The sequence below is a fragment of the Chamaea fasciata genome, unplaced genomic scaffold (assembly GCF_029207755.1).
Source record: "Chamaea fasciata isolate MVZ Bird 193981 ecotype frontalis unplaced genomic scaffold, bChaFas1.0.hap1 SCAF_7, whole genome shotgun sequence".
Lineage (NCBI taxonomy): Eukaryota > Metazoa > Chordata > Aves > Passeriformes > Sylviidae > Chamaea > Chamaea fasciata.
Genome location: NW_027094092.1, coordinates 25,319,212 through 25,332,269, shown reverse-complemented (window position 1 = coordinate 25,332,269; position 13,058 = coordinate 25,319,212). Strand labels below are relative to the sequence as shown.

General features: G+C 38.0%; 1 protein-coding gene across 1 annotated transcript in view; it reads right to left on the bottom strand.

Annotated features, from left to right (window-relative positions):
• Positions 1-213: 213 nt before the first annotated feature.
• The window catches only part of RTF1 (RTF1 homolog, Paf1/RNA polymerase II complex component), a 29,412-nt gene continuing 16,567 nt past the window's right edge, over positions 214-13,058 (bottom strand). The window contains exons 6-18 of the mRNA XM_066188072.1: positions 12,709-12,820; positions 11,734-11,869; positions 10,953-11,130; positions 9,976-10,058; positions 9,553-9,640; positions 9,361-9,468; positions 8,710-8,787; positions 7,327-7,448; positions 6,872-6,929; positions 6,229-6,306; positions 5,044-5,139; positions 4,653-4,764; positions 214-2,999 (exon numbers count right to left, since the gene is read on the bottom strand). Coding sequence (XP_066044169.1) covers positions 2,893-2,999; positions 4,653-4,764; positions 5,044-5,139; positions 6,229-6,306; positions 6,872-6,929; positions 7,327-7,448; positions 8,710-8,787; positions 9,361-9,468; positions 9,553-9,640; positions 9,976-10,058; positions 10,953-11,130; positions 11,734-11,869; positions 12,709-12,820 — 1,356 coding nt within the window. The 3' untranslated portion in view covers positions 214-2,892. The remainder of the gene's footprint in view (positions 3,000-4,652; positions 4,765-5,043; positions 5,140-6,228; positions 6,307-6,871; positions 6,930-7,326; positions 7,449-8,709; positions 8,788-9,360; positions 9,469-9,552; positions 9,641-9,975; positions 10,059-10,952; positions 11,131-11,733; positions 11,870-12,708; positions 12,821-13,058) is intronic.

Genomic DNA, 13,058 nt, shown 5'->3' with positions numbered 1-13,058 from the left:
TCTAGTGATAAGGACCAACTCCAGATGTTAGAGAGTGATCCAGGAGTCAACAGCTGCTCTTGCAAAGAAAGAGGGCTTACTTTTTATTATTTCACAATATTAGTATTAAATATAATAGTCCAGACTGATAAATGAAGTGTCAGTTTCTGAAAAAACCAAAATCCAGACAGGAAAACCCTTTAGCACCTCAGATCAAGGGATAAACAATCAACCTTATTAAACCAACAAACCAAGTTTATTTATATAAGTCTGTACAATTGTGATGAACTATGCTAGGACACCAATGAAACAAAGTAAACAAATCTCTCCCTCTCTAACAAGTGGGAGGTGTAATCACTCACCTTTACATGCACTTAAAGGAAAAAAGATTACAGCTTTCATACAATTACGTAACTATTCAAGAGTACTTTCTTCATGTATTATTCTCAATATAAGAGGTTTGCATAATTTACTGACGGTTGCCTTCTCTAAAAACAGTATTTTAGCAAAACCCAGAGACTTTGAGAGGGTAAGTGGCAGGTTCGTAATTGCAGATAACTAGGACATAGTCCATCATTCAGATTGGCATCATAAACTCACTCCACCTCCTGTGTTTCGGTTTTCTCTACTCAAAGTTACCTGCAACACTGTATGGGTCTCATCCACATTTTGGTTGGATTACAGATAGTCTCATGTTATCAAATCTAGAAGTTAAATAAACCTAATACATCAAGGCCAAGCATATTTAAAATACTGTATTTGAGTTAAGTTTACCTTTAGAGACCCACTTGTCACTGCATCTCAGAGTTCTGAGGAATTTCTGTGGAAAAAATCAGTTCCTGAACTGTTAGATTTGGCAATTTTTTCTGCAAACCATTACAGAGTGATTATTTTTAAAACTGTCTATTGCAAAGTAAGTTTAAGGTTTTTTATCACAAATCACTTTAGCTGTTGAAAAAACCAAATCATATCAAATGCATATCTACACAGTGAATCACAATGTTTCCTATGAAGTTACGATGGTAGATCCCAAAAATCCAATCTTAAAAAGTTAAAAGTATGTATATGTGACAGCCTACTGTAACTCCAGAGAAGTTGCTAAAATAGGCCATCAAATAAAGTAGTCTATGATTACATACTTACAGAATAATCCACGTGTCCTAGAACTATGGACTATTCAGTAAATAAGTATTGAAATACTTCTATTTATTTGTTTACATGGTAGGCCTCATATGTTGATTTTCTTTTTATACACAGTTTGTAGAATCAATCTGCACACAATTACATGATATTTCTTTAAAGCTACTGTTAAAAAAAGGAAGAGAAAGTTAAATAAGAACTAGATTAAAGTTTCATTAAGAATCCAACAAGGAAATATCAAACACAGGTTAAAAGATAACCAGTGTATGATTTCAGAAAAACAGTAATGCTCTGACACAAGAAGAGCATTGCATTTTCCCTCTTTAGAGTCCCTCAGAAACATTCCTAACCAATTCAGTGCTTAAGTTGTTATATTTGTACTGGCCTGAGTAGGAACACACACGTGCTTGCACGCTTACCTGAACGAGGGCTTCTAACCTTTTAGACTTCTAATTCTTTTAATTTAGTTCTTAGTTTCATATATTCAGTTGCATCATGTTTGGAAAAGTTCTTTGTTAAATGTCACTTATATTTACATTTGATTTTTTTTTTCTCTTTTTTACACCTGAGTGATAATTTAGCTGTCAATTTGTGTCCAGTCAAATATTCCATAAAGCCATACAATTCTTGTGCTCATGTTGCACTCCACTTGTACCAGTTTATATATGAAAAATGTCCATCACCTACCTCTCATTTTTTTATTGTTACCCTCTGACCTTTCTATTATGTCCTTCCCCTTCCACAGAATGGGATTTTTTTAAAAAAAAATTGTTTAGTGATAGAAGCCTCATTTAAATAGTTCAGAAAGCAAGAAACAAAGTGAGCTGGAGCCCAGGGAAGACATGATAACTTAACGAATATGTAATATTGAAAGCTTGGAGAAGAAATTAAAGCCCAACCAAATGAGCTCCCCAGGGTCACCCCATAAAAAGCCACTTCACCCAGTTACAGCTGTAGAGTCTGGATGTGCTATAGATGACAAGTCCCACATTAAGAGCTGTGTACCTTTCTCATCAGTTAAGTGTAATTAAAAAAGGGAACATGAAGTTAAATAGCTATATCAGCCAAGCCATTTTAGTAAGAAGAATCACATTTAATGAGTTTCTTTCTTGCAATTTCAGATGCTCAAGTACAGCTGGTAGAAATTCAAAACAGCCGTAAAGAACTGTGACAGACGGATACAAATAGTACTGCAGCTTAAAAATGATAAAAAACACCTGAAAAAAAGTCACACAACCCTCCCAAAAAAATTTACACTTTGAACCTAGGCCAGTTTTTGAAGATTCCCTTCTCCAAAGCTAGGATGAAGGAGGAAGAAGAGGGAGAAAGTGCAGATGACCTTCCAGCCACAAAGGTCTTGCGCCAATGTTTATTCACTGTGCCTGTGGTGGTATGTAAGGGGAGATCACCAAGTGCTGATTCTGCGACTGCCAAGAGATTCCTATGGAAATCCAGACCTCAGGCTAATACTGAACACAGAGTGGACCAATGAGCTGCATCAACAAAATAAAAACAAAACTCAAACTAAAAGAAATGGGAAAACCCCAAATAGCACAGATCCACATTTGTGAGGGGAGCAGAGGAAAGGGCAAGAAGGGAGGTCTATACAGTAAATAGTTGAACGGTTTATGTTACAGATGACTGGCAGTTTTAAAGAGTCTCTTCCCAGCTCCATTGCTGCTCCAACCCAGAAGGGAGAACTGAAAAGGGAGGAAGAAAAAGTAGGACATCATCATGGAGCATGCAGGATCAGAAGCAGCAGAGTGGGCATGCTCAAATAAGCCCCCGTCTCTTTTTGTAGTCCTCCAAGTTCAATGATCGCCGAGGGGCACCATCTTTTGCTGGAGGAGCCTTGGAGGTGATGGCCAGTGCCTTAGATTCTGTTGGGGACAAGAAAAGAGTAAGGACCAAACTACAGGCAAACTATAAATTTTTACTTGTTGCTTTTGCTGACAACTTCACCACAAAATCACGTTTGGCTTCTCTAGTATACATCAGCTTAGAACTTCAGTTAATAATAGACAGTATCAGGGAGCTTATCTTCATAGATGCAGCTCACACAATTTGGAGTATGTGTGTTTATCCAGCTGTTAATCCAGAGACAGATAGTAAGCAGAAAAAGTCAAACGTTCTATCTATGCCTACCACACACACTTTTATCACTCTCCAGATTCTTCTGTTAAGCAAGGAGACTGCACTAAGTAAGATGCCAAAATGGTGTTCTGTCTAAGGAAAACTGTGTTTCCCATCCTTCTCTCTACAGTGCCCTTCAGTGCCTAACCCTCAGCTGCTTGCGAACTCTCAAGGTCATAACTCTCACTAGCTGTTTCAGGAAGTCTCTTGTTCTTGAACTCCTGCCTCATTCTGTAGTCTTACATCCAGAGTTTCCATCTTGATCTAGTTTGGAAAAACAACTTCTCCTGCTCTTGCTTCTTGACAAGGTTTGTCTTTGTGCATTCTTACAGTACTTCCTAAATTACTGTCTTCCAAGAAACTGTAGATCTAATCCTTCAAGTAATGTAAGAAATATTAAACCTTAAGTGTCAAATGGTACTGGTATACTCCTTCGATGCTTTCTTCCCACTGGAAAACAACTTTTTAGGACACAAGAAAATAGCCTCAAGTTGCACTAGGGACGTTTAGACTGGATATTAGGAGAAATTTCTTCACCAAGAGGGTTGTCAAGCATTGGAACAGGCTGCTCAGGGAAGCGGTTGTGTCACCATCCTTGGAGGTATTTAAAAGATGTGTAGCTGTGGCACATGGTGACACGGTTTAGTGGTGGACTTGTGAATGTCAAGTTAATGGTTGGACTCGATAATCTTAAGGGTCTTTTTTCGATCAAAATGATCCTATGATACTCAACTGTTCTTGTCATACATCTCCTGCTGTCAAAGTCAAGATAACAAAGAGGAAGAGCCAGCAAGTTTGAGTCTATTATCTTCACTCACTGGTCAGTGTTTTCATTCCTCTATAATTTAGCTTCAATACCATCTGCAATGCCTAAGTTAGGGAACAGCAACTTGGTAAAGCAGCAGGTTCAAAATCAAGTAAAAATACCTTATCACCACAGTATGTGCACAGAGGACAGAACAGCATAGACACATATCTTACCTGTTGTCAAAATTATTAGAAAAATTAACGAAGCAAGTATCAAGGTAGCTGCCAAAACTTATTAAATACAACACCCATTTTTTCCCCAAAGATTATGCAAATCATAGATAATATAGACTGGAAGTGAGTATCAAAAATCACTCATCATTCCCTTCTCTCCCTAGGCTTCAAATTAGGGATATGGGGATATACAGGCTTTTAGTCTAACACAGTACAGTTGTTCTTCTTTCCTCAATGGATGTCACTACCACACATCCTCTCCTCCTCAGTTCAAGATACTTTCCAAGATGGTAAACAGAGTCCTTACTCCCATTTTCAAAAGCCCACCAATAACTTTGAAAAAATTATTCTGGAAGAAGTAAGATCTACCAAAATGGCCTGGACAATCACATCCCCAAAAACTCAGATGGAACACCTACCTGAACTGGGAACCTGAAGATCAATCTTTACATCAAAGTCATGTACTTTGAAAAGATCTTCTGAGAGGTCACTAGCTGATTTAGAGTTCACATCTTTATCTTTTCCTTGACCCTGAAATGAAAACTACAGGTAAGTCTCCAAATCTTATCTGGCCATACAAAAATATTTTTTCCACTCTTCTGTCATAAACATACTTAATGTAGCTTTCATATTGCTAGAGCAACTTAAATTTCCTTTCCCAAGAACCAAGAAGCTATTTTTTTTAATGATAAAGCTGTACAGAATACCTTTTTCTAGAACTGAAGCCTGCACACCTGCTTACTCACAAGTTTCACAGAGTAAAAGGGTGACAGCATGAGGAACATAACAGAGACCAAAATGCAAACTTACCTTACTCATGTCCTTTGGAGCATCTGGTAACACACCAGATCCATATTTTGCATTTAGCTGGGCAAGGATGGCAGCTTGGACAGCAGGATCTCTGGACTGCAAAGGTGCAATATTAGGGAAGAATAAAAATAAAAAATTACTGCATTTAAATTTGCAAAATCTAGAACTACATTTTGTTCAAACAGTGTTCATATCCATGAACCTAAAACCATAAGATACTATATATCAGTGTACCCAACTTTCAGAATCTCAAAGGGCTACTGAAATCGCCCTGATATTATCTGACAGTAACAAATTAAAAATCATCTTCAGAAAGCTTTTATTTGAAAAAAATCAGAAACACATTTTCTGATTATATAGTTTGTTTCTGTGACTACTCTTAATGCTACTGTAATATGTATTTGCTTTCAGCTTACTGTTCTGGCTGAAGCACTCTACTAGAGAGAAGAAATCTTTAGAAGACTATTTTCTTTACCTAATAGTTCTCTAGCACAATAAAGGTACTCAGTTACGATTCTTTTCTAATAAATAAGTATTTCAGAAATACTTCATTCAAGCCCTGCAATAGATTTTTTTTATTTCCTTGCTGGTTTGTGGAGACTGATGAGAGCAAACCTGAGCAGTTGTTTTTTTAGGTACCTACCCCAGAACCACATACTATGCCAGAACAAACCTCAACAAGGCCAGATTACTTAGAAGGAAGAGGTGATCATCTTGTTATGCATCAGTAATACATGGAGGGACTGCAGTAGAAGGTTTTGCCACAGTACCACATGGGAAGTTTGTGTTGAATTACTTTATCCATCACAGGCCCAAAATGTTTGTTCTCCTCTCACCTTCACCTAATCTTCCAGGAAACTTTCAGCTAATTAAAAGTGAAACTCACACCTAAAGCAAACTGTCTTCCCAGAGCTAACTAAATCTGAATAATGCGACATAGATGAACTCATGAAAGAAGTCTCCATCATGGTTGCTTTTGCAGTACATACCCACATCACTTATGTCCTTCACACTTTGCATTAAAAAAGAAGAGGGATCTGGATCTCACTCAGCTGTATCTCACACTGGCATTCAGGGTGTTAATAGCATATGGCACAGTTGGGAATTTTTGTTCCTACACTCTGCATTACATTGGTTTCTGTTTATCAGCAAATTGCCTCAACTGAACTTAAGTATTACACTCACATTAGACACTATTGTGGGCTTGCACTGCCGCCTAGTAAAGGGGTCCATTTGTTGGTTTTTCATGCTGTGACTTTCAGCCTGGAGAAGAAATAGCACACGGTTTTGCAGAGTCTGCTACTTGCACTCTTTTAAATCCTCCCACAGCCCCCCATCCATGCAATTACTTATCTGCGATACACAACACCGAGATCAGAGAAAAAAGCAGCAACAACATTACAGACTAGAAAGTTTTTAATGCACCCATCATCCTGCGCTTCACAGGACAAAACTGTCCTTATTGCATACAACAGAAAACAGGTACACAACTCCCAGGATAGGTAATGTTTAAGCATTTGTTAACAAGCTAAACTCTTCCTTAATAAAAATGTAACTACAGAGAACCAAATATCTCCTACACTGTTTTATTATCTGAAGTCTCCTTTATGAGGAGACTTATTTTTTCTTTCCCATATAAAATGCATTGAGTCATTCTTACAGTGACTAATCTGCTGATAACTGAATTAAACAAAAGGATAAAGCAATGTGCTTTAAAATCATGTCATTTGCCTATATGAAAGATTTTACAGATAATTTAAAAAACTAGTAACTTTGCCATGCAACTTCATCTCTATTAGTAGAAAAGTATTAATTCAGCACTATTTACCACAAGCGCCTTCTCAGACTCAACGATATTCCACTCTCTATTTCTCTGGTTGATGTAACTGCAAAATGGAAAAAAAGGAGGGTGGGGAAAGAAAAAGAAAGTGACTGTCATTTATCAGTCCCTACACAACAAAACACCTGAATGCATTCTTGCAGCTTCATCCTGACCACAAATTAGTCTTATTGCAATGCAACTGCCCCCTGGGGTATATAGAAGGGAGTTTACATTTTTGAGAGTTTTAACTGTGTGACAAATACAAGAAAGTGAAGACAGACAAGCACTGACAGAGCAATTACAATACACATTAACACACTGTACAGGAAAAAAGAAACAAAATCCTGCAGTTAATTTGTTAATGCATTAGTTTCTCTTTTAAAAATATTGATACTATTTAGCTATAAGATTAAAAATTTGATACTATTTAAGAAAGAAAATTACCAATATCCACGTCTTACCTGATTGCAGAAATATTTTTTGTTCGTTGACGATCCAGGGCCTCTGCTCTCTCTTCAAGTTCATTAAGCTGATCTTGAATCTGCTTGGCCTTATCTTGGTCCCCCAAGTCCTCAGCCATAGCCTTCAACCAAACGGCAACCCATTAGGCACTACTCTAACTACCCAGAGTTACTCAGAGAGACAACAGATATATCTGTGAATCAGTCAGCTAAACCTACTCCAGGTAGGGAATGTTCTTCCCTGCATGGTAAGAGTATAACGAAGAGCTACTTGCCTTACAGCTCAAGGCAAAACTGGATTTCTTATTCTGAAGAGCTCTGAAAACTCCTACACTAAGGAGGATGTAAGAACATCAGTCCCAGCATGAAGAGGACAGGTCAGTTAGATGGCTTAAGTTACAAGTTTTGTCAAAATTTAACATTCCTTTTTAGTACATGAGGAAAAATATTATTTCTGCAACTGCCAGTTGACATTTCCTTCAGGGAGCGGAGAGGCCCCCAAGGCACGCCAACAGCTTATTCTGCCACCTGGTGACAACAAAAAGCAACTGCACTCCGTGTTACAGGAACCTAATAATTTACATGGTCGTGTACAGTAAAATAATGACCACAAAAATTCAGTTAAACCAAGGAATGTATATTAATGCAAACTCTGGGGGTTTACTGCATATGAAGCCTTAATGTCTCGAGAAAGACATACAACTTTTGGTTCTATTAATGCAGTACTATCTTCAGAGATACTTAAGACTGCTTGTTTTCTTCACTTCTGGGCTTTGGCTTCAATGCACTGTTAGGTCTACTTGACCCAGGAAGACTACAGCTAAAAACAGTTCATGGCAAGTAAATCTTCTGGCCACTTCTTTTTTGCAATATAAATTACCAGCCATAAAGTGACAATTCAGTTACCCCTGAGTAAAAAATAATGTAACACAACTTCTGTTTTTCCTATCTTAAAATAAAAGGAAATCAACTTTCAAACATTACTATGAGGCACTGTAGTGGTTGGTATTCTAAAAACAAAACAAAACCAAACAAAAACAAAACAAAAAAAAACAACACCGACCCCCCCCCCCCAAAAAAAAAAAAAATAAAAAGAAAAAAACTAAGAAAAAAGGAAAAGTTTCTGAGGCAGACCAGTTTAAGACCTTGTTTAACAGACACAAAAAGAGACAGCTTAAATTGTTGGCAATTGCCCCTAAAAAAAGAGTGCAATAGATGACTGGGTTCTGAGTATTCTGACCCCAGCAATGAGCCTTGAGAACCATCTTCCAGCTGCACAGTTGAAGTCTAGCTTACTGCTGACTACTACCAAAATCCAGATGAGCTCCAGTTCTTCAAAATCAAAGACTGCATTAAGGCTGCAGGCATCATCTCATCTCTCACCTTCTCCTTTAATAGCTGAGTTTTCTTCATGGCATAATTTGGAGGTGCTTTTCTGAACCTTTCCTTCTCTTTCACAATCTGTAAGATGCAGAGGAAACTACATGAATATGCAAATATGAAATCTTTATTTCAATACTTGGACATTAGAAGCAACAGATGAGCATCACTTAAGAAATTTATTTATTGCCACTGAATTTGACATATGCTCTGATGATTCTGGTTTTTAGTTTGTGCCTTTGGTAATGAGTTACAGGTTCATTCTCCTAACTACCTACAGAAACATGATGCTAATCACCTTCGGTCAGTATCAAGCAAGTACAAAACTGCAAAAGCTGTGAAAAATGCAACTACCATGATGCTGTCAGTTTTTCAGAACTCGAGAACTAAGTTGCCATACTCAGGAGTTCAGAGCTATGCGACACAAGTTCAAGAGGAGATAACAGGGCACAAACGATAAAGAAAAGCAGGAGTGAACACTGAACAGCAGGATCACCAAGCTACTCTACCCAGTTATGAAACTTTTGAGCCTTTTATTTTCTTCTTAGAAAGCAAATATCATGATCATTTTGCTTTGTAACAGCTACTGCTCTACTGCCTGAGTTCCTGCTACTTTCAAGCACTGACACAGCTTCCCTACAATGCACCATTTACCTCTTCAATGTCCTGATCATTAAACTTGTAGTTGAGGGCTTCTTTGATAGACACTTCCTTCTTGTTTATCTCATCTAGTGTGGGTAGCTGCATCCCAGCAGAGAACATCTAAACACAAGACAGAGTTACTTTCCATTTAAAATATGCTTGGCAGAAGGCTGCTAAGAAGAAAGTAAAGTCTGGCAAACTTACTGCTTCCTTCCACTTCATAAATTCACTTTCAGTAAATTCCTGATTTGATACAAACTCCAAGCGAAACACACGTGAATCACTGCCATGCCTGCAACAATAAAATGTAAAACATCCCCTTGTGATGGTGTAAAGGGGTAACCTTGGACCTGTATGTGTAAACTGATTAACGAAGCCCAAAACCAGACAACCACATATCAACACAATCATAACTCCCTGCATGAAATTTCTGGGGTATTTTATAATTTCCATTATGCACAAGGAGTAAAAAAAAAAAAAAAACCCAACCCAAACATTCTAGCATGAAGTAGCATGACAAGGCTCAGTCTGCTTCTCAGTTCTCACTGCCAAACCCCACACAGAACATCATTTGCTATGAAAAAGACACTGATTTACGAACTAAAGAGGATTCCTTTAGTATCTTACCGCAACTGTAATCCTTTGTTTGTCCGTGTCCCACCAAGCTGGTAAACCTTTGCAGTCTCTACCACACCAGTTATTTCAGCAACCTGTATCACAGAGTAAAATATTTGAGAAAAAGGATACAAGGGAGGGGTTTTTTTCATGTTCCTGGAATGTATCTGGCATACTCAAGCCTTTTCACCGAAGATAAAAAACCTTTATCTAGCTGACAATTCTAACCAGGTCAAGGAAAGAAAGACTCTTCAGTATACATTATCAGGTACTGAATGAGTTGCTTCACACATAATTTTTCAGTTAATAAATTATACCATCTAAATGCTTGATGCAGTTTTTTGTATCTTTTCAGCTCTACCTTCTTGACCAAATAGTGTACACTCCCCTACCTCTCCTATTTCCTTCTCAAATAATGTTGGTTTGGGTTAACGTACGTTCCAAATGCAATACACCATTACTGCTCCCATACTAAACACAGCCCATCTGGGGGCCTTTTTAATGTAATTTTAGACACTGTTACCGTATCCTATGATTACAGCGATGAAACAGAAAAACAAAACTGTGTTCTCAATCACAGTTTCTTCTGAAGGCACAATGGTGTACTAGAAACTTTGCAAAAAAAGAGTCAAGACCCCACAATAACATGGGAACAGTCCTAGAAATTAGGAGTGAATCTTACTTATCCTTACTTGGTCTGAGCAAAGTCTGGAACTCTAGATTGCAATACAAATGATAAAACAAGATGAACCAAAGCTGGGAGATCAGGCTCTGTTAGTGCTTCCTCTCTCTCACTAAATAGATCACATAAATCACATAGATTTATCTACTTAAACCAGTCTCTGCCACCTCTTTGGCAGTAATGACATTTTCTGGTTATAAGCAATCTTTTTGTATCAATCAGCCACTGGTACCTGAGAACTGATAAGCTGCAAATATTTTATTACAGCACAAGAAAAAAGAACCAGATCCCTCAAAGCTGAACTCACCCGATAAACAGGTTTACTGTTGTGATTGCCGATGCCAATACGGACAAAGCAGCCAGTGACTGTCTTGGCAAAGAAGGGCATGTGACACCAGCGCTCCAGCTTGTGCCGTGACAACCGAACTCGGTTCAGCTCTTCAGGCAAGGACACTGGCTGGGACTTGGGAGGAATTTCCTCTTTCCTGATTTGGGAAAGGTGGGAGGGAATAAGAAAAAGGTAGAGACATAATCAAAACCCAAGAAGGGGGTCCTGAGTAAGGTGCAGCGTGACCACTATTTAAATTACCAGTAAAAGAAAGGATTCATCATGCACTAGTTGACTGTAGATGTGTGAATTTATCTCTCATAAGAAAGGTTTAACGTGAAGTCCTAGGCTTATTAAACACTGCCCCTGGTAGCAGAAAGCAGGAAGACATACACCAAGGCAGTTTACAGACTAACGCTTTAAGATCAGCCAGCACATGTATCTGCCCAGATATGTGCCAGAGCTCTGCAGCTGCTGAACTGCAGGACTAAACAAATCAGTAAACAATGGTGTAATTTGGGCCAAACCTGACAGTAGAGAACTGAAGTTGCAAACCCACCCAAGGTAAACGAGTCACATGAACCACGATATAGTGCCAAAGACTCAAATCTGAGGAAGGCAATTGTGCCCAGAGGCAAAACCACTTTAGAGACACTACATGGCCCCAAACAATCCTCTGAAACAGCATGTGTCTACCTAAAGTGCATCTCTATTTTTGAACATACTTACAAGTAATCATAACCCTGTGTTTACTACTTACTCTTCCTCTTCATCAGAGGATGATGACCTGGATGAGCGATCACTTTTCTCACTAGACTTATCATCCTCCTCCTCCTCTTCATCATCAGAGTATACTTCACTAGTTTTTAATGGCTGCTTTTTTGCAAGCAATTCAGCTGGGTGGAAGGACAGAAAACAAGGAAAAGCGAGCTATAAATATTTTATAAACATTTCCCTACAAGAGCTGAACTTTAATTGCTTTTAAAAAAGTCCAAGAGGCAGACAGGTATTAATTTTACACTAGATACAGGTAGCACATATTCAAATCCACTAGTAAACTGTGCATTTCATTGACTTCTCTCTTTGCATATACCTTAAGTATTTAAATTCATCCTAAACTTCAGTTGCACTTATTTTCAGTCTCCCAGCTTGAGAGACATAGTAATTGCACATAGTAATTCAAGATGGGTGTAACAACTGGATATACAAGAATAAAACTATTATGATCAGAAAACTCATTGTTATTTTACAAGGAAAAAGAAAAAAAATCACCCTCATGTTTGGAAAGGATCACAATAAAATCCAGTAGAGTAAAAAAATGGTTGTGTGGCAAGATGGACAAGATGATGTGCCAGTGAAGAAACAAGTAAATGTAGATAGGTTATCACAATTACAGTAGGTAGGAGTTTGAATGATTCAGAGATTAAAAACCTGAATCTAAGTGACCAATTCAAACACATTAACTAAACCTTACTAAGAGCCATTGAGTGGACTGTGATGAAAGTTCTGTTTTTAGACGACTTCAGGGAAGGGTAGGGTTTAGGAATACTGCATCAGCGGTTGCCAAATATCACCCTAGGTGGTCATGCTGGGCAAAGTCCAAGGAAAAAACAGACTTGGAATTCATTCACTCCAAGGAGGAGGAATGTTGCACTAATTTGAAACGGGAAGTATCACTTTCAGAGAGTTGCAATAATGCCTCAAAAACTGTAGCAATATCAACATGTTTTCATACCTGTTCTGTTCTTCCTTTTCTCTCTTTCTGCTTTTAGCTCCTCCATTGCCTGAGATTTCTTGTCTAGCTTTTCATCCCGCTTTGATCTCCGCTCTTTGTTATGTGACATGACCTAAAAACGTACAGAAAATCCCTCAACACCATAAATCCGTAAGTTGAAAAGCATGAAAACAAAGATTATTTGCATACCTTGAAAAGTCTTCAAATAGAAATTACTAACATACTCCTTTTTGAAATCAGTTTTTTTTCAGTTCATTTTTTACGGAGGCTAGAGAGGGAAATCACTCTAGAGCATACTTCTTTATTCTGCTTCATACCAAAAATAATGAACATTTATTGTTCAACATTTC